The following is a 21,159-nucleotide window of genomic DNA, read 5'->3' on the forward strand; positions in this document are numbered from 1 at the left end:
AGAGGGTTATAGCTGAAAGAAACAAAAGAGATCACCTGAAGGCTCAGAAGTAAAGCTTTGGTAACATTTGATATCTCCTCCCTTAACCTGAGGTGGTGACATTACTTCTCTCTCTTTCAGCAGTAACTGGCAAAGCATGTGCTCAATAAACGAAAGCTATTATTATTATTATTATTATTATTATTATTATTATTATTAGCACAACCCTGCCATTTTCAGAGGAGGAAGCTAGAAGAAAGTCAAGATCACATGGCTGGTCTATAATTGAACTAGGACTAGTTGCTGACACTCTTTCTCATATCCCTCTGTTGTTTGTAACTGAAAGCCCTGATATAACCATTCAGGAACTCACAATTATGATGATTTTTAACATTTTGTATATACTTTTAGTTTCTGCGTTCATTAATTTAATTCTGGAAATGCAGTGGTGTGAGCCTGTACATGGATAGAAAGGGGGAGAAAGAACACATGCAACTAAGTGTAATTTCTATGTATCTAATAGATGTGCCACCACTGGCTAGCCTCTGCCTTCAGGAATTACAAGTATTAATTAGGTTTACAAAATATTAAAAATCATCATAATTGTGGACTCCTAAATGATTATATCAGGGCTTTCAGTTACAAACAAATGAACCAACTCACTCTAGCTAGGTTTAACAGAAAAGTACAATTCTCAGAAGCTAGTGCTCCTTGGAGTAGTACCCAAAGCCACTGTGAGGCTATCCACAGTGCCTCTGGGAACAATGACCTCAGACACTAGCACCAACCTTCACCTCTGATGCCATGAAGAACTCCATGACTCTCAACCAGACTCTGTACAACACCTTCTTCCTCGTGATGCTTGAGTCAAAGGTTTCCATGAGTGCGTTAATGACAGAATCTAGGGCACTTGCTCAGTGTCTGGGATGCAGGAGAGACTGGGAAAGTGACATTTGTAGCTTCCAGTTTGCAGACCTGGGGTTCATAATGTGGAAAACTACCAACATTTAGAAAGTGTTCAGCCCTGGCTGGGTGGCTCAGTTGGTTAGAGTGTCGTCCCAATACGCCAGCTTGCAGGTTCGATCTCTAGTCAGGGCATATACAAGAATCAACCAATGAGCGCATAAATAAGTGGAACAAACTGATGCTTCTCTCTCTCCCCCCCTTCTCTCTCTCTCTCAAACCAATAAATTTTAAAAAAAAAGTTTTTCAAAAGATTTCAGTAGGACACAGAAATACCAAATGTCCAACAAGTTTTCTTTCATAGGCCCCAAACACTATAAAGCATATGAAGAGCCAGATGATTCACCCTTTAAACAATATAAAATAAAATGAGTATTTCTGGGCAAGTAGTTTAAAATTTTATTTTATGTTTTCCCTCCAACACACCCTTTTTATCTCCTGTTTTTTCCCCCTATTCTGCCTCATTTTTCCCTTATCTTTTTCTCTGAATCTATCATTTCTCCAAATATACTTACCAATAATTTGCATAAGTGACATTTTCATTAAATTTGAAAAAGTATTGAGTGAATTTACCAATGCTTCATCATAGTCATTCATTAAAATGCTTGTTAAGCACCTACCATGTGCCAGGCTCACTAGGGATACAGCAGTGAGTAAAACAGACAAACCTCTTTCTTCTTAGCAGGTGCAGTAAGAATTTTAAATCACTTCAAGATCTTTCAAAAAGCAATCAACAAAGTAGGATGAAGTTTAGTAAGAGAAAAGCAAAATGACAGTAAATCACTCAATTTTTGACAACAACACATCTTTAACATTGAGTTTCTTCATCTTGCTACAAATTCTGGCAGCTCTGGTCACCTGCGACCTGGCTAAAATGGAAGGTGAGCCTAAGAAGTCAGGAGGCACCTTGCTCAGCACGGAATGTGTAGGAAATGTGTCCTTGGCCTGCCAAAGAGTCCCCAGGACAAACTCTGATTAGAGCGTTGGTTTGGTTCCCATCAGCTGTTTAGGCTTTGACAAGGACAGAACACATGAACTTGGAAAGGCTGGCAAAGGACGATATTTCACAACAAAAGTGAAAAAGTCAGTGTGAAACATAAGGGGAAAACCTCTAGTGAGATGCGGTCATTGTGACGTAGATGATGAAAGGATTTCTACAGTCAGTGACACCTTCATTTGATCAACATAAGCCATTGGATACAATAAAAAACTCAATATACACGTTTTTCAGACTAGCTTGTGATGGCTCTTCTTACTTCATTCGTAACAGCACAAAGAATACAACTTTATGTTCTGGATGCTGAGGTCTCCACCACTGATTATAGAATCGATCTTGTAATTCTATTCATTAAGGCTCTATTTATAAAGCAATTTCTAATGAGTTAGTTATGAGTATTGCAAAAGCTGAAAGATTCATTGTGCCTAAGGAAAGGAAAAGTAACTTAAGTCCAATGAGTCTAGAATAGTCTAATCACGCTCCACGTTTCTTCCCGAGGATAGAATTTCTTGCCAAATACGCATTTCTGTGATTTGAATACGGTCACCTATTAAGCTAATACTATATTTTAATCATTCTTTGTTTTCCCCAACATAAATTACTTTTTCATGTGAGCTCTTGTACATTTTTAGAGCTTTATTAAAAGTGCCTGTTTAAATATGGTTAGCCTGTATTTGCATTCTCATGTAACTGGTAGCTCTTGGAGCTGGAAGGACTCTTAGGGACACTGGATCCAAACTACTTTACAGATGAAGAATCTAAGCGTCAAGAATGATTAATAACTTCGCCAAGGTCATATAGCTGATGATAGACTCCCAGACAACTTTTCTGTTAAGATAGGCTGCTTGATTTTAGAGAGAGAGGAAGGGACAGGGAGAGATAGAAACAGCGATGAGAGAGAAACATCAATGCCCCCTACTGGGGAGCGAGCCTGCAGCCCCAGCATGTGCCCTGACTGGAAGTTGAACAAGTGACCTCTTGGTGCATGAGACGACACACAACCAACCGAGACACACCTGCCAGGCAAGTTCTGCTCGTCTTTGGATGACATTTTGACTAAATTATTTCAAGTAATAAAATAAAGATTTTGTTAAGCAATGATATTGCTATATCGTATAACTAGGAGATTTTAATAAAAACTAATTTAATTCTATATAAATGGAAATGTTAATTGCTTGACTCAAATTCCATCTTATTTCCTTCGAAGCAAAGCATTTTATTGACTTTTCTTTTTATCACCCTTTACAATTTATGAGTATATCCTATCTCCACTAGCTCTAAAATAGATCCTAAATATGCCGCTTTTCTCTATTCCACTCCAGGCCACCATCATTTCTCATCTGAATTACTGCAGAAGTCTGACAGGCCTCCTGTTCTCATACAGCAGCTGGAGTGCTTCTTTTCAAATACAGATCAGATCCTGTTTCTACCTGTAAAGCCTCCAGTTGCTTCTCACTGCACGAGCATGTTCAGACTCCTTAACATGGCCTACTTGGTCCTAAGTGATCTGCCCTCTGACGCCCGTACTACCTCTGACTCTCTCACTGTGCTCGTACCAACACCCCTTGCACGCTACTCCTGCCTCACTAGCGCCCTTTCTGTTCCTTGACCTCCTTAGCAATTTAAAGCCTCTGCTCTTGTTCCTTTGACCTCTAGATCCCAGCAAGGCTGTCTCCTTAGTCGTTCAGATCTCAGTTCAGATGTCATCTCCTCAAAAAGTTCCCCTCATCACGCAGTTTAAAGCAGCAACCAGCCACAGGGTGTCACACCACCCTGTTCTATTTTCTTCACAGTCCCAATTGCTTAGCAGCACAGTAAAACTTGGAATTATTTTTACAGATTTCCTCAAAGTAAGTTATGTTAGTGAGCTTGATTTTTATCTCTGGGACTAGCTCTCATCACCCATAAAGATTAGCTTCTAACTTTATGCACATGTATTTGTCCACAAACTTACGCATCTCTGTTTGTTTAGAGTTATATGCGTTACTAGCAACTACAAAAAAAGATGTAAAACAATGATCTCAAACTTGAATGCTTGAAATACCATTAAAGTGTGCCCCTTATATACAAGTTTTCCTTTAACTTTAACACACCTCCACCTAATCATCTCATTATCAGTTCCCAATTTATGATTACTTCACTTCTTTGGACCAGATTCCGTTTAGATTATTATTTCAAGGTGCAAAATTACATGTACCAGGTGTTTTAAGGCCTCAATCAATAAGTTTGGAGTTCTTCTCTTGCCATCTCCTGGAAACAGTTCTCCCAAATGTTTTCCTTTTAGATCTCAGGTTGTAGTTCTGCTAGAGAAGTTCTCTTTCCGTTTCTGTACTCACCTCCCATCCCCTATCTTTAACAGAAAGTCTGGATTCAAGTGCTGTTTTGGTTTCTATTGACCTACTGAAAGAGTTCTTTCAGGTGGCATTTCCTTCATTTTTATTAGTATAGACTCATGGATATTTCTTTTCACTCAGTGGTTTATAATCCACTATTATTATTCATTTTGATGCTAAAATTATCCCAGCTTTAACCTTTGGGAGATCCTTAAAGCTGCTACCTGAGTCCTTTTGACCAGTCCCCTCCATTTTTTAAACACTTCTCTATCTTCTAGCACAAAGGACTAATCTTGTACTTTATCTGCCCCAGTCCTGGAGTCAGCCTTTCCCCCCCCAAGTAGCTGTGGCAGAGCCATAGTTCCATTTATTGGAGACTGGGATTTAGAAACCAAGACTTAGGTGCTAGATATAGTCACTGGCTTGTCATTGCTTGAACTGCAAGAATTTGTAATTATCTTCCTTCACCATATGTCAGCTAGAATTTCATTGCATTGCCAGACAGTGGATTTTTACCTTTCTCCGTATGCCCAGTCTGAGTCAGACAGGCCCGCGTGCTTTGCACAAACAAACGATTGCAGCTTTCCATTTGCGGACGGTCCGCGGGGAGCCCTCGGTCGCAGGCGTGCAATGCAGGCCCGCGTCCTGCAGAGGCCGCTGCGCGCCCCGGAGCCGCCTGGGCGCTCCCTCCAGCCCGCAGCTTGTGCTGCGCTCCGCAAGGACACCGCCGGGGGGGCGCACGTCCGCGCTCGCACTTCCTCCCGACGCCGCCTCTGATTGGCTCCCGGGGATATAAGAAGCCAGGGAATGAGCCGCCGGCCTTCGCATCCACTTGCTGGAGGGCTCGGGGCGGCGATCGCCCTCTCGTCCGGGTCAAGCCGCAGACTGGCCGGCCGGGGGCAGGATGAGGTCGTCGTGCGTGGTGCTCACCGCCCTGGTGGCGCTGGCCGCCTATTACGTCTACATCCCGCTGCCCAGCTCCGTGTCCGACCCCTGGAAGCTGATGCTGCTGGACGCGACTTTCCGGGGCGCGCAGCAAGCGGTGAGCCGCAGCCCAGCGCTGGCTTTTCTCTCCCTCCTCTTAAGCCCTGTTCGAAGGGGGGGGGGAGCAAAATTACCGGACCACGTCCCCCGAGGATGCTTGTTTTTCTAACGCGGGGAATGGAGCGATTGCTTTTTAAGGTGGCTCCGTGCGGCGTCTTTGGGGTGTCGCATTCGCCGCCTGGCTGGCAGCCGCCTAGCTCTGTCCCCTCGGCCGCCTTGGCGACGCAAAAGGCGAAGTTTTTGATTAGAATTTGACAACCGTGCAACCCTTCGTCCGACCTAAACAGCCCCCTCTTTCTTGGTTTGCAAAGTCAGAAAAACACACACCGATCTCTCAGCATTTTATAAGCCGCCTCTCCCCGTTTTCGTTCTCCGACCGGGGCCGGCAGACAGCGAGCTACATGTTTTTTGGGACAGCCCCGGGAGAGCCGGGTCGCCTTCCGACCCGTGCAGCCGCCTCGAAGGCAGGAGCGGGCGCAGCGGTGTCCCCGCGTCCCGACCGCGGAGCCGACCCTCCCCGCGGGCCCGTCGGGGCTCCTGCGAGCGCTTCAGGGGCCGCTCAGATCCCCGGCTCGCGAGCGCGTTTACCAGCGTAGCCCGAGGGAGAAGGGCAGCCGGGCTGGCGGGAGCCCGTTCGCCGGGTGCATCTGTTCTCTGCCCGCCTTGCAGCTTTATTTGATGTCCTTGGCTGTGGAGGAGTAACCTCTGCCTGAGCCAGGATCCCCTGGCTTACCCGGCAGGGTAACAGTTCTCTCTACTGTACCATGGGTGTGTGTTTCTTCCCCCCCCCAAACAGGAAAATATTACTGTCTCTGCTTTTTTCTATGGTAAGAGGCCTTATTTTTAGTGTCAGAAACACTAAACTGCAATCTACAGCCAAGGCTGAGCCCTATGACTGAACAGTATTTCCGAGCTGCTTGCTCTTCTAAACTCCTAACCTTCCTCCAAAATCAAGTTTCCTCTTTTCCCCCAACCGTAGGCTTTACTCTCAGGTTATTTTTGTAAACTCTTTTTTTTTCTTTTCTAAGAATGACTAGAGAAAGGGAGGGGGGAAATCACGACCTTTCCTGAGGGTTGATGTTCGTTTTCCCTGTCCATCCTCGCTGTGTGTGGGATTCTGTAGTCTCTGAAGCTTCGTCCTATCCCAAGTCCCCTGTTGTGTCCTAGGAAGTGTCTGTGAAGCTACTGATCTTCTTCCTTTCCTCCTGCTCCCTGGAATATTAACATGGTAAAAGGATGACCACCCCCTTCTAGCGTTGATTTCATGGAAGGCAGCCCTCATGTAGGAAGCCCTGCAATCCCTCTTTTCCTTCAGAAATTAGATAATTTGGGAGTAACATCCTTCAAGGATTCTAGGGTATAATGGTAGATACCTGGGGTGGGTTAAATAGCCTTTTGTAAATTGTAGGTAGTACATAAAAAGAATAGCGACTAATAAGAATTAGAAAAACAGAGGAAAAAAGAAAAAAAAACTTCTGTGCTTGCCACAGAGATTATTTTTAGTTTTCAGGTCACCAAAGCGTTCCCCATCATAAGTAATCTGGGAAAAGCCAGGTTGGAAGAAAAGCCTTTTTTCCCCAACTAGGCCACCAACCCATTAAAGGCAAGGCCTTCCAACCCTTTACAGAATGTGCCCCCAGCTGGTGTTTGGGAATGATAACGTGGACTGCCAGGTCACAGAGATAGATGAGGCCGCAAAGGATCCTCACCTAGCACCGTAGCTTGGGAGTGGCTTTGCACAGAAGTGACTCTCATGACTTGTCTTTGGAATTGTGAAATATCAGAAAAATCACTCGGACCACCTGGAAACCTCTTCTGCCCAGTAAAGCAATTTACCAGTGTTGCTTCAAATTGTCCTGGGGAAAAGACAATGTGGCTCGACACATTGTAATTGGATAAGAGCATGACTGTTAGAGCCATGCCTTGCCTAATCACATCCCAGTGAGGCCACTTACTGATTGCGAGGCCAGGCAATTTCCTAACCCACTGTGATCCTGAGTTTTCCCTGTAAAATAGGGTTGCTGTGAGGTTTAGTAATGTACTTAAATGCCTGGGACTTGCAGTTATTCTTTTAAGAGTTGCCCCATAGGTCCGCTAGGGATTGTGGAGGTTTCCCAATCCATGGGATTGCCCAGCTGTTGAAACAGTGAAATAAATGTAAATTGGAAGCAGTCGAAACCTGGAGAGCTACCGCTAAATTCATGGCATAAAGTTTGTTACCCAAATAATTTTAGAGATTACTGGTTCTATATAAAAGCAACTGAAGCTACTTCAGAAGTGAAGCTTGGTCTACTTCTGAACACAGCAGACTCGTGCCTTGCATCAGGAAGCATGAATGCTAATTTTATTCTATTGTTGTTTGCAAATGCTTCACCCTTCCAACCTCTCTTATCTCCTTTGTTTGTGCAGAAGAATTTCACTTATTCTACTTTTCTTCCTTGGAGTCCTCCAATATTATCTAAGAAGAAGCTACGTGTTATATCATCTCAAACACAGATGCTACATTAGAATCATCTAGGGAGCTTTAAAAAATTCTGATGCCCAAGTCACACCCTATACCAACTTTATTTAGAATTCCTGGGAGGTAAGACCCAGGCATCAGTGTTTTTAAAAGCTCCCCAGGTGATTTCAGTATACAGCAAAATTTGAGAAGCACTGTGCTTTAAGATAAATAAAATGCATTGTAGATGTAGATAATATATTTTCCTTAAACTGCTTAAGTTATGTTGCACATATGTTGCTGAGAATGAGCCCCTCATATTAGCATGGATTAGTTTATCAGATTAGTTGGTTGATACTTTCGCTCTAAGAGTCCAAGGGGATAAAATACTAGCTAGGCAAATTTCAGTGTTACAGCAGAGCCATCATAAGACTTGAGCAGTGGAAAAGCACAAACAAAAGGCAGTCTGGGAAGGCAGTAGACAGAGAGGGTAGGTAAAGATTGGGTCACAGAAAACTAGAGGGACAAAAGAATGGAGTTTGAGGAGGTTCTGGTACTGATTTCAAACTGCTATGCAAGCCGTTTAAAAAATGGTGATCCCAGGACAGGTGAAGATACCCAGAAATGTACAACTAGTCCCAGAGCACTGCTATTCATGAGAAATATGGGGGACTACTCAGCAACCTTTTTTATCTTTTATTCCTTTTTACATTTTTTTTTAGCGAGAGGAGAGGTTGAGAAACATCGATATGTTGTTCCACTCATTCATTTATTGGTTGATTCTTGTACATGCCCTGACCAGGATTAAACCTGCAACGTTGGTGTATCGGGACAATGCTCTAACTAACTGAACTACTCAGCCAGGGCCTATTCCTTTTTTCTGTAACATTATTTAAAAGAATGAAAATTTAAGAACAAAAGAGATTAAGTAAATTGTGGTAAACCTACGTTTTGGAATACTATGCAGTCAAAAAATTAGCTTGTAAAACAATGGTTGGTGGCCTACGAAAGATTCGTACTGTACATTAAGTGGGGAAATGCTACAAAACAGCATATATGTCCATTATCCCATTTAAAATGTCTTTTAAAACGTATAGTTATCTATATCTACATATATAGGTATAGAAAGAGCAGAAGGATATAATTTAAAATATAGGGATTTGGGGAGGGTATAAGGTTGTATCTTCAATTTTCAAATCTGTATATTCTAGTTTTTCTACAGTGAACATGTAATAATAAGAAATAACTTTAAAACCTTTTTTGTAATAAGTTTTTGTTGTAGGTTTCCTACTTCTAAAGTGGAATTGATATGCCTGTGAGTATCAATGTGAATAATTTTTTAGTAATTGTTCTATGAAGAACATCAGGTGTCTTTTGAAAGGCACAGCTATCCCAGGAGATGCTTCATGTTCAGTCACTGAGCTATAACACAGGTTGAAAGGCCTACTGTACGGGGTTTTAGGAAGATGCTAAAATGACCTAACAGAAACTAGAGCCTAGTAGACTGGAGAAGCCTTGTTTATATACAGCTGTTAAAAAGGTAGGAGCTGACAGGTGTTACAGAAGAGGCACAGTTACAGAAACTCATAGGACAGTAAGGTTATATACAGTATAGAGAGGTGATAAGATGGTGGATCAAGTTAATAGTGGCATCTGAAGGGAGTTCAGAGTAAGAGCTTGACTTATCTTGTTCACTTCCTAGCTTACTAGTTCTTATACTATGTTCCTTTTGATTGCATATGTAAAAGAGAGGATGTTGAATTTGGCATTTCTACTGATTCCTACTTCTTATGGACGACAGTGCTTTTGGACTAGTTGAGCAAGTTGTTTTTCATCCTGTAAAATGTCCCCAAACTTGTTGAAATTTAAAGTGATCTTACCTGGCCCCAGCCGGTTTGGCTTAGTGGCTAGAGCCTCGGCCTGCAGACTGAAGGGTCCTGGGTTTGATTTTGGCCAAGGGCACGTACCTCGGTTGCAGGCTCCAGCCCCAGCCCCAGTCGGGAGGCAGCCAGTCAGTGTGTCTCTCTCACATCGGTGTTCCTCTTTCTGTCTCTCTCCCACTCTCTCTGAAAAGCAATGGAAAAAATATCCTCAGGTGAAGATTTAAAAAAAAAAAAGTGATCATACCTGAATTTTCTGTGTATGATGTGCCCTTGGGCTATGTAGGTGTGGTTTAAATGACTGCTCAGCTGGAGCCATGCAGAGCTCCAACTTGCTAAGCTTTTTCATAACCATGTATGAATGGGATGTTTACTAATACGAGGTACATGTAACCTGAAAACCACAGTAAATAACAAGTTTGTCTACCACCTAGACTTGCCATGATAATAATGCTTCATGTAAGTTAGAGATTTCACCATCCACAAAAGTTTCTAGATGATTTGGTGGGATTTTTCTTTAAATGCCTGGTTGTAGAGAGGCTTTAAGAATAGCTTTGGGGCAATATTTATTCAGTATTAGTTCTGATAGGTCAGCAATCTGAGTTGACAGGTCAGCACCTCTTGATCCACCTGAACATTAAGGTTAGATTAATTCAGCTATCAGGTGTGTTAGACTATGCCTAATTTATAATTTTTCTTTTTATTTTTCTTAGAACTCTGCAAATATAGCCCCGCTCACAGAAATGCCATCATTATTGATTTTAATGGCACATTCTTCTTCTAACATGTGGTTTGATCTTGATCTATGACATTTTCTGTGAGATGTGAAAGTGCAGTAATCATCCTTAAATGTTCTCTCAGTGCACAATTACTTCTCTTAAAATAGTGAGTAATATTTACTTTTACTGCCAAATGAAACTACGTGGGAACTGTCTACCACTTATTTTCTCCTTCATTTTATCTTTCAGTGTTTCTAAAATAAAATTAAAATCCTACCATTTAGAAGTCATCACTTACTCAATGAATATTAACTGAACACCAGTGCTAGGAAGTGGCAGATGAAAATGAAAAAGACATCTACCTAATCTTGAGAAGCTTACAGTCGAGTGAAAGGGAGATAAATCTATTGACAGTTAGAGAGTGGGAACTAGAGTGACAGAAGGAGAGTTATGATACAGATATTTATGGGTTGCTACAAGAGCCTTAAAAAAGACATCTAATGTAGACCTGGGCATTGGGGAGTTTCCCTTTCACGTTGACATCTAATCTGAGTTATCAAGGTTAATGTTTATGATAAAAGTAGCTAACACTATTAGGCATGTAGTGAGCATTTACTCTGTGCCAGATACTGTGCTAATGTGCTTTGCATGCAAGTCATTTAGTCCATGTTATAATTCTACGAGGCGGGTGGTTTTTGTGGTTTTTTGTTTTTTGTTTTTGGATTATTTTCTCGTTTATTGGCACATCAAAATGAAATATATGGCTTGGAAAAGACTTGTAAAAGCATGAAGTGAATAGAGCCTCTGCTTAGCAGCCATTGGAATCTCTAGGTCAGAAAGGAATTTAGGGATTACCTAAACCAACCTATTTACTGTGGTTTCACCTGACCCCTTTGTCTGCCTTTGGAACCCCAGCTCAGAGGACGGAAGCCTCTATCGAGGTTTACAATGAAGAGGCGAGTGTTCTTGTTTTCTTTATCTTACACAGGAGGAAACTGAAATGCAAAGAACTGGTTCAAGGTGACAGTTTATAAGAGGGGAAATCACAATTCACCTCAGGCCTGAACTCCAGGGCTTAATCATTGTACTAGAATGCTTTTCCTTAGGAGCCCGCTGAGTGAAGAAGGTGGGGGAAGAGAAGAGAGGGGAGAAAGAAGGGTGAAAAAGGCACTCCAACCAGTAGGGCCTTTCCAATGAGAGAGGGCGGTACAGCTAAGGAACCAAAAGTAGACTGGCTGGAGCATGGAGCCCAAAAGTCAGAGAGAAGAAGGAGGAAGGAGGCACCGGTCAGATAATGAAGGGCTTTGTGGACCAAGAAAGGAGCCACTGAAAGATTTGTAGTAGGGAAATCACATGGTGGAATCTGTGTTTTAGAATAGTCTCTCTCAGTGGCAGTGTAGAGACTAGAGTTTAAGAAAGCAAGTGAAGGTGAGAGACCACTTAGGAAACAATCCAAGTGAAAGGTGAAAACATGAACTAATAAAGTAGGACTGGTTTGGAGTGAAGGTTGCTGATGGAGGTGATAGTCTGAGTGAAGGAAGAAAGGAGTCAAAGATGACTCCTGGCACAGGCTCTAGGTAAATGGTGGTGATGACCCGGATTTAGGCAAAGAAACAGACCTGAGAGGGAAGATATTAGCATTCTGGATCTTGTTTTGAAGTGTCCATGGGACTAGTTCAAGCATAGCTGTTCATAAATAGCTTGCATTTATACAAGACCAGAGCTCAGAAGAGGAGAGAGGTGGCCTGCATATATGGATTTGGGAGTGGTCAGTGAATGGGTAGTGATGCAAGTAGTGGGAATGAATGTGTATGGAGTTGAGAGTAGGATTGGGGGGATCCTACCATAGATACCCCAGGGGGACAGCAGTGGTGACAGGGAAAGGAGGCTAGCCCTAAGAGAAATGGGACCCTAAAGAACCTAATTTTTTATTATAACTTACATTTATATAGAACTAGGTTTTTGCAAAGGGTTTCACTTACATCATCTCATTTTATTTTTATAATAAATAATTGGCTGGCATTAGTTATGTCCATTTGTCAAGTGAGGAAATTCAGGTTCAGAAAGGGTTAGTGACACTCCTAGGATTACATGATTGCTTATACTGGCAGGATAGGGACTGGAATCAAAGTCCCTGGACTCCTAGTTTCACCTCTTACTGTTGGGCCAGGCCTACCTGAAAACAAAGTCCTCTAGGATGGATCTGCTCCATTTTGTCCCTGATTCTGTCTCTGACAGGCCCCTCATAGCCGTGGCTGTGCGTGTGGGAATGCTCTTGGTCACTTTGTCACCAGTACACTGTATCCTGACTTTTTAGAGCCCCCACAGTCCACAGTGAAATTAACCTACACTAGTGTTTCCCAATCTTTTTTCATGCCATAGACTTGATTACATTTTTAAAGTATGCTAGGGGAAACTGAAGGAAATATGGGGGAGGGGGGGACCGGAATCTATGTGGATTTGAATGACAAAATTCACTAGATTTATAAAGAAAATTTATACAGTGCTTCTCCAATAGGATGTCAACTGTGATAAATTTTGAATAGTTATAAAACATGGTTTTAGGTATTTACTTCCATAAAACACCTAAACCAATATCTTGTGGTCCACCTGTAAATCATTTGTAACGTACCTGGTAGGAATCTCTCCACTCTATAGTTTATTATTACTGCTATTAAATGTAGATTGATAGTCCCCAGATTACCTATACCTAGGTAGCCATATAATTCAATGTCCAAACCAAGACATTTTTGAGAGTCACAGGGGCTGCTATTAATAACCTTAGCAATACAACTGTTTTAAACCAGAATTATACCTAGACAGATCTGGACAGATGCTTGGCCTACATTTATTTCACTTGCAAACATTCAGCAGCATCAAGTTGAAGTTGAAGCATGACTGTTGTGCTCCCAGTTCTACTCAAATCTCACTGCTAACCTTCCGGCGCCCACCCCCCTTACCCCCTGGCTTCCTGTCCCCTAGGATAAGTGGCAGAATAAAAGGACTGAATTCCTTAGCTGGCATTTAGGGCCTGCTACAGCCTGGAAGTACCACTCTGCTGAGTGTGGCCTCAGTGTTCCCATTGTGGTTTACACGCTTGTTATCTGACACCCTTCCTCCCGTTGTCCTCTCTGCCTCACGTGCCCTCCCTCTCTCTTACTTTGGGCAACAGCTCCCGCATCTTTCAACACCTCCTCAAAAACCATCTCTTCTGGAAACTTCCCCTTTTTCCCCAGTCAGCTTTTTTCTCTCACCTTGACACTCTGCTAGCATTTTGTTCTTCTTTTATGGCCCTGGTGTGTTTCTTTCCTTCTGTTGATATGTACAGACTCCCCACCGGATCATAAGCTTTCTCACCTATTATGACGTCATTTCCCTCTTACTGTTTTAGGTGTTTATTGTTTGTTTTGTTTTGAAGGTCTTTCCCCATAGAGAACACAGGAATTCCTGGTTCCGCTTTCCTTCAGTCTTCTGTGCTGCTCCATGGGCCCTGAGGGGCACAACTAGCGCTTCATGTGCTCTGACTCTGAACTTACAGAAAACTGGCTTTTTGTTGTCCTTTGCAACTTTTGTCGCAAGCCTCGCTCTTTTCTGGGTTTCTGACTTCTTCATAATATTTTTTGCAGATTATGCTTTTTTTCAAATTTGTAATGAATTGTATGCCTATTCTAGCTAAATGTTAGTTACAGTTACAGGCCATCTCCTTAAAAGATTGCTGACGAATCCCCACATTCACTTCACATCGTTCTGCCTGTCCCTTTTCCTTTTGAATGGATAATTGATGAATGCCCCATAAGAAATTTATTTGACCCGATCCTCCTCGGTGCTGCCTATCCCATAGTAATGACCCTGCCCTGCGACTCGAGTTACCTTTTCTTTGTTCTGAAGTTCACTTTTCTAAAGTGCAAGATGTTTATCTCACTCTTCTTAGTTTATGCATCTGTTCAAGGTAAGGCCACTCTGTCCCAAGGTTTCAGTCATTTCCATTTCATGACACAGTTCTTCCTTGTTAGCAAGACACAAGTCCAGAGTAGCAATAGTCCCTGCCTCCTTGACTTTCTTAGTGAGGCAAGTCAATCCTCTGCTTTTAGAAGATTACTTCTTTTAATACAATAAGATTTCCGGCAGAAAATAATGGATCTATTTACTGAGTAATATATGTAACCACCTTGTGAAATAGTCATTAGTGTCCTCATTTAACAGGAAAGGAAATAGAAGCCCACAAGGTTAAGCAACTGGTTCACAGACACATGACTGCCTGGTGAGGCTGGCTGTTAAACCAGTCGGCTGGACTCCAGTGCCTTTTGAACTATATTCTACGACTTCCTCTTTGGATTGTTCAGCCTCCCCTCCTCCCCTTCCCACTCAACCCCCTCCACTCTGAAATCATTTGTCCTAGTTGTGTGATCCACAAAGAAAGCATCACGTAGGAAAGGAGTGTGTTATGCATTTACAAATTTTAGTTCTGGAAGATTTTAATGTATATTACACATCTACAAGGATTCCCTGGTTAAATAAGACTTGGAAATGCTGAGTTAAACAGTGTTAATCAGGATTTCTTTTTAAACTGTAAAATGTTTCAGAAGTCCTATCATTTTAACATGTATTTTGAGTCTTAAAGAGAGAATATATAGTGAGTCCCAAATGTAATGGACTGTAGATCTCTATTTTACAAAATAGATCCAGAGACAGAAGCATAGAACAGACTGACAAATCTCAGAGGGAAGGCAGGGGTGGGGTGGGGGAGGAGAGAATAATCTAAGAACTTATATGCATAAATGAATAACCCATGGATACAGACAATAGTATGGTGAAGGCTTGAAGGGGGGTTGCAGGGTGGAGGGGATCAATGGGGGGAAAAGAGGGGACATTTGTAATACTTTCAACAATAAAGATAAATTAAAAACAAAAACAAAAAACAAACAAAAAGTTCATGGTACTGATGATATATTTACCAAAATTTGGGGACCATTTTCATAGTGTTTAAGTGCATGGATTTTGGGATCAAGGAGACCTGTGCTCAAATCCAGGCTCTGAGCTATGCCAGCTGTGTGACCTTGAGGAGTATTTCACCTATGAGTTTGTTTCCTGATCTAATAAGTGGTTACGATACTTAGCCCATAAAGTTATTTGAAGATTGTGTGAGTAATGTGTATAAAGCTTCATTGTTTGTCATTATTATCACACATTAGTTAATAAATAAAGCACTTGGAATAGTACTTGGCACATAAGACATACATTTAGTTCAGATCTGATTTTTGGCAATTGTCTGCGGTATACCCCAATAGTAATATGCTGTTCCTTAGACTTTAACTGGAGCTTAGAGTCGGCGACGTGACATTTTGTTATATAAAGTGCTTTATTTGACTTCTGCTCCAGTGGTGGCCATCTTGCCAGAATGTGAAGGTAGTGAAGCACTTGCAAAGCAGGGTTGTTCTCCTCAACAAAGGGCTTTGGATTTGCTCAAAGATTGCCTGTGGGCCCAGAGATCTGGTCTATAACTATGGAAAAGACGGCAGTGCCTTCTAAGTTATTAAAGGCAGGTGTCTTCAATTGACCACCATGACCTCTGTCATTTATTAACTGAGCAATTATTCTGTGCCAGCCACTAGGGTGATAGCAGTTCACACACACACACACATACCAGCCCCTGGCCTTCCTGGAGCTACAATCCATGCTAAAAATATGTGACAAGTAATCATATAAAGGAAAGTATAGGACATATGAGAAATTTGTTGGCAGGTCAGTGGTATTTGAAATCCCATAAAGACATGAAATCCCCTAAGGAAACAGTGTTGAGTGAGAAGAGAGAAGTTTTAGAGTTGTGAGAAGAGGTGGAGCCAACAAAGGAGATAGAGCAGGCAGAGAGCAAAGAGGAAAACTTGGAAAATATAGCGTCAAAGAAACCAACATAGAGCACCACGAAGAAGGGGTGGTCAGTTCTCCTGAGAGACTGAGAAACATGAGGTTGCGAAGGGGCCCTCTGCCCCCTGGCGGACCCCTCAGGGTATCAGGCATAAAGTGTACTCACAGGCAACTGGCCCTTTTACACGTCAGCATCTCCACTTGTAGCCTGTTTGTTGGAAGGATTTCAAGGATTCCTGAAAAAAATAATGTTTTGACTTATGAAATGTGGATATTGAGCCTTCATTTTTCACAGGAAATAGCCAAAGTATACTTTGTAGCTTGTAACTAAAACCTAAGATGGAGGTTACTGATATACTATATACTATACTACTGACTATACTGATATACACACTATATAGCATCTCAACTTGGAGCCTAAATAATTAAAATAAATTAAAAACAACAACAAGGAGAATGAAAAGTAAAGACTCCCCTTCCCCAAACAACTAAATGTATATTGGTTGGTTCATTTATATGGAAATACATTTTAAAATCTGGACTCTTAACAGGCTATGTAGCTTTTCCTATGTGCCTGGAAATGAGGTTCACATCAATAATTATTGAACTTGCTCTGTTGTAGACCGATGCCTTTTAGTTCTATAGTTAGCAGTGTACCATTGAAATGCACTGCTATACTTCCATCAAGGACAGTGAACCACTATTTTACAGGACATACCACGTGCCAGATTTGGGTCTTAGCAGCCACAGAAGCTCCTACTGAACAAAGCCAATAACTTGTCAGTCTTATTTCCTCATATTAAAATTGCATAATTCTGCAACTTCAGTGAAGATTTATCTTGGATGAAGATTAAAAAAAAAAAATTGTAATTGGTTATGTGTACAGGAGGTGTACAAGAAGAAACTGTTTAGAAGTGATTTTCTTTTTTTTATCATCACCCAAGGATATTTTTTCCATTGCTTTTCAGAGAGAGTGGAAGAGAGAGAGAGAGAGAAACATTGATGTGAGAGAGACACATCAATTGGTTGCCTCCGCACGGTCCCGGACTGGGGTTGGGGATCGAGCCTGCAACCGAGGTGCATGCCCTTGGCCAGAATCGAATCCGGGACCCTTCCGTCTGTGGGCTGACGCTCTAACCACTGAGCCAAATTGGCTAGGGCAGAAGTGATTTTCAGTTATTCTAAAAACATTAACATGATTTTCTTTATTCCATAAAATATTATTTTTTAGAAAATCATAGAATTTTAACTACTTAAAAAATTGGACTTTCTTTTGGGTGTTGTCATGGTTAAATGTCTTTATGTCTTTATGCCATTCTTTCCCTCACTCCATCCCAAACCCATTTTTCCCCCATTTTCAGGTTTTAGAGAGAGGCAGACAACCATGGATAGCATTTTAAAGTTCTATATGCCAATGATCCTTAAAGTTGTTGCAATAAAGATTGGTTCCTGTGGTTTTATGTGCATGTGGGAGAGCCAGGTTTACTTAGGGTCATTTTGTGAACATTGAAGTTAAGCTTAAATGTGTGCTGTTGTGCTTCCTGTTTCTGTTCATGGAGGGAAATCATGCATTATTCATTCTCTAAAATACCGGCAGACATTTATTGGTCACCTGGAACGTGCCAGACTCTGCAGAGACCTTGAGGTGCTCATATTCTAGTTTGGAAAATCCAAGTAGACAGTTCCAACAAAACTTGCTGAGTGTTGCAGTTTGTGGTCTGTAGTGGGCACTGTGGGAGCCCAACCCAGGCGGCCTCTGTAAGTCTGGGGAACTCAGGCCGAGGAACCTGGAGAAGTGCTGGCTGACCTGACTCTGAAAGGGCGGTGAGAAGAGCACAACAGATTGGCAGGGAAGGAAGGACTTCCCAGGAAGGGAAAACAGCAGGTGCAAAATTGTGAGGTGGGAGAACGTGTCCCATCCAGGGAACCACTTCTATTGAGTTTCTGACAGGTAGAAAATAAAAGTTTGAAGGGGATCTTTACATAACTGATCTATGGGTAGGGCTAATCCCAGTCTTGTGTTGTTAAGATATATTTCACCATTTTAATTATGGTAACTTTAAGCTAATAGTAGGATTATGAAAGCCCACAACCATTGTATGATATTTCAAAAATTAGTACTACTTGACAAATTAAGTTTTAACCTTCTTATTAAAAATACTCTCTTTTATAAACCCATATTGGTGGCCAAATATGTCATTTGACTGAAAACGATTTGTTTTTCTACTGTTGTTTGGTTTTATTAGCTTTGGGTCTTACACAAAAACTTGAGTCAGTCTTCCCTTGCTGTGCCACATGTGCTCTGTCTCAGAGAGTCACTCCTTGTTGAAACAAGCACTGCAGCGGTTGGCAGCTGTGGTGACTTAAACGTCAAAAGCTCCTCGCATGTTTGTCAAAGGGGTTGGGTCTATGGTTAGAGAACCTGACCTCTTGTTTTAACCACCCAGCCTGGTTCCCCTCTCACCTGTTTTCCTCTCTTACTCCACCCTGTTCTTTCCCTCCATAGAACAGGCTGCCATTCATAATTGTCTGTTTAATTACTTCTAAGTAACTTGTCTCCCTGAGTAATTCTGCCTCCTCTACAAGGCTGGAAGCTCTGTGAGGGGAGGAAGCATGTCTGTGGGCTTCACCACTGTGGACCCAGCTCCTAAAAGTACCTGGCACACTATACCCGAAGGGTGGACCACATTATTACTGCTCCATGTTCCCTTCTCTTTGTAATGGAACATGTGCCATTTTTAATGTAACTATTCCTCTGTTACCAGAAACAGATGATTTAGTTACTTGCTATTATAAATAATGTTACGGTGTACATATTTGTATATATAATTTTTTTGTGTGTTTAAGATTTTTCCTCCAGAGATTCCCCAAAACTAAAACTACTGGATCATTGTATAAATAATTTTGCAGGTCCTTATTTCCAAGTTATTCTCTTATTAATATGGTTGACAGTAATGTGAGTGAATGCCAATCGTACTATACTCTTCCAGCCTAAAATATTATAACTGGTTTTTTAAAACTTGTTAATTTAATAGTTTAAATCAATACTTTGTTTAATTGTAGTTTCTTTGAAAACAGTTGTCATCAGAATTCTTGTTCATTCCTTCAATGATTCCTGCTTTCATCCTCTGTTCTTACACTTAAAGAAACTTTCATTAAAAAAACACAAAAAAAACAACCTTGGGAGGTTAAGTATTTTTGCAAAACTTTACAGCTGATAAACAGCTAAGAAAGGATTCAACCTGGTCTTTTGTTTCAATCCCATGGTCTTTCCAATCTGCTACACTACCCGTGAAGGGGAATATAGGGGTTTTAGCAGAGTGCCTATCCCTCCAAGTATCTTCCTCTATGCTTAATCTAATTATGATGCCATTGCTAGTACTCAGAGCATGTCTAAGACCTTTTTTAGAAATTTCATTCCAAGCCACTTCATGAGATGCAGGTGAACATCAGTTTCACCTTGTTTAGAACAAAATACAGTCCTCAGCTTCATCATACACCTCTATCTCTAGAGGAACTGTGGCTCTTCCAGAAATCAAATTCAACGTCAGGGAAAGAGGATCTGTCCCCATTAAGGGTACACAAAGGAGTGAACCAAACTCTGAAACCAGTTGGATTCTCCCTCCTTTGCAAGAGTCAGTGCTCTGAATGTCGCTTTGGTTGTCAGTTAGTGTAAGAACTGTCAGCTTTTACTTCTGCATGGGTTGGTAGGGCCCTGCAAGTCCACAGCACCTGTGGGTACCACCAAGTGTTCAGCACATATGTCAACCTCAAGGAGAAGGGCCAGCGACCCTTTACCCAGTACTGGGCAACTATTACAACACCCAACTATATATAGCCTACTTCCTCGGAGCCTTGGTGGGGGGACGGAGACAGCATGTAGGCAGCCTGGACTTTCTTTCATACTTATATCATATATCATATTATATTCTCTTTAATATATTTCCCTTTAATCTTTTCTTCTAACACTAACCAAGTTAATAATCTCAGAAAAATTAACCTCTGTCCTCTATTTCTCTTTTGATTCCCGAATTGTCGTAAGTACCTCTGATGAGAAGACTGAACTCAAATCAGGGAAAAGGAAATCTGTGTGTTTTGAAGGAAAGCTAATTTTAAAAAGAAACAAGTGCATCAGCCTCTGCAGTCCTCAGGTGGACCTGTAAATCCCATTCAGGTTCTCCAGAATCCCCATGGACATTGTCATTGCTCTCTAATTAAACTGTTTCTATGCATCATCATAATTCAAAATGTAAAACAAACAAAAGTCACATATTCTGATGTCATGTCCTGGTTTTATTTATTATTGTCCAGGTTTGGGGATAGAATACTGTCAGTCATGCATATTGTTTGTATGAAAAAAAATGTGATTTAACTTTCAAACAATCAGCGTGAGAGCCAGAGACTGACCTGTAGATATTATTTTTTGCCAACACCGTATATTAAACATTTTATAATCTGAGTTTTCTGCTTCTCTTTAAAAAATCAGGTCATCTGGCAGCATGGGGCCAGAATTTCCACATCATGCCATCACCCGGGGAAAGCAGCAGCTTCTTTATTATTCAGGAAATTGTTTCTCCAGTTTGCCACAGGCCTCCCCACTCCCTGATGTATTACACCTGTTTTATTCATTTAGCCTGGCCCCCGAAGACATGAATTTATGACCTGTGTTCTATAGCTACACTCATCTAATGTTTCACCTAATTAACAAGTACTTACTGAAAACTTTTATTTTGCCCAAGTGTTCCAAACGATTCCTATGCTTGAGGGGTTCAGATTCTATTTGGAGAGACAGGACATAATTACACAGTAGGTAAAGTAATACAGGAGCATAAGCCTAGGGATGTCAGGACGCAGTAAGTACATGGGTGGTTTTCACAATGGGCAGTATAGCTAACAGTGGCTGGGAGCTTAGAGAAGGTGAGAACCAAGCTGGAACAGC

General features: G+C 41.6%; 1 protein-coding gene across 1 annotated transcript in view; it reads left to right on the forward strand.

Moving 5' to 3' along the window:
* The first annotated feature begins 5,176 nt into the window (after positions 1 to 5,176).
* The window catches only part of NCEH1 (neutral cholesterol ester hydrolase 1), a 47,992-nt gene continuing 32,009 nt past the window's right edge, over positions 5,177 to 21,159 (forward strand). Inside the window, exon 1 of the mRNA XM_016208249.2 lies at positions 5,177 to 5,314. Coding sequence (XP_016063735.2) covers positions 5,177 to 5,314 — 138 coding nt within the window. The remainder of the gene's footprint in view (positions 5,315 to 21,159) is intronic.

The sequence above is a fragment of the Miniopterus natalensis genome, chromosome 6 (genome assembly GCF_054644295.1).
Source record: "Miniopterus natalensis isolate mMinNat1 chromosome 6, mMinNat1.hap1, whole genome shotgun sequence".
Classification (NCBI taxonomy): domain Eukaryota; kingdom Metazoa; phylum Chordata; class Mammalia; order Chiroptera; family Miniopteridae; genus Miniopterus; species Miniopterus natalensis.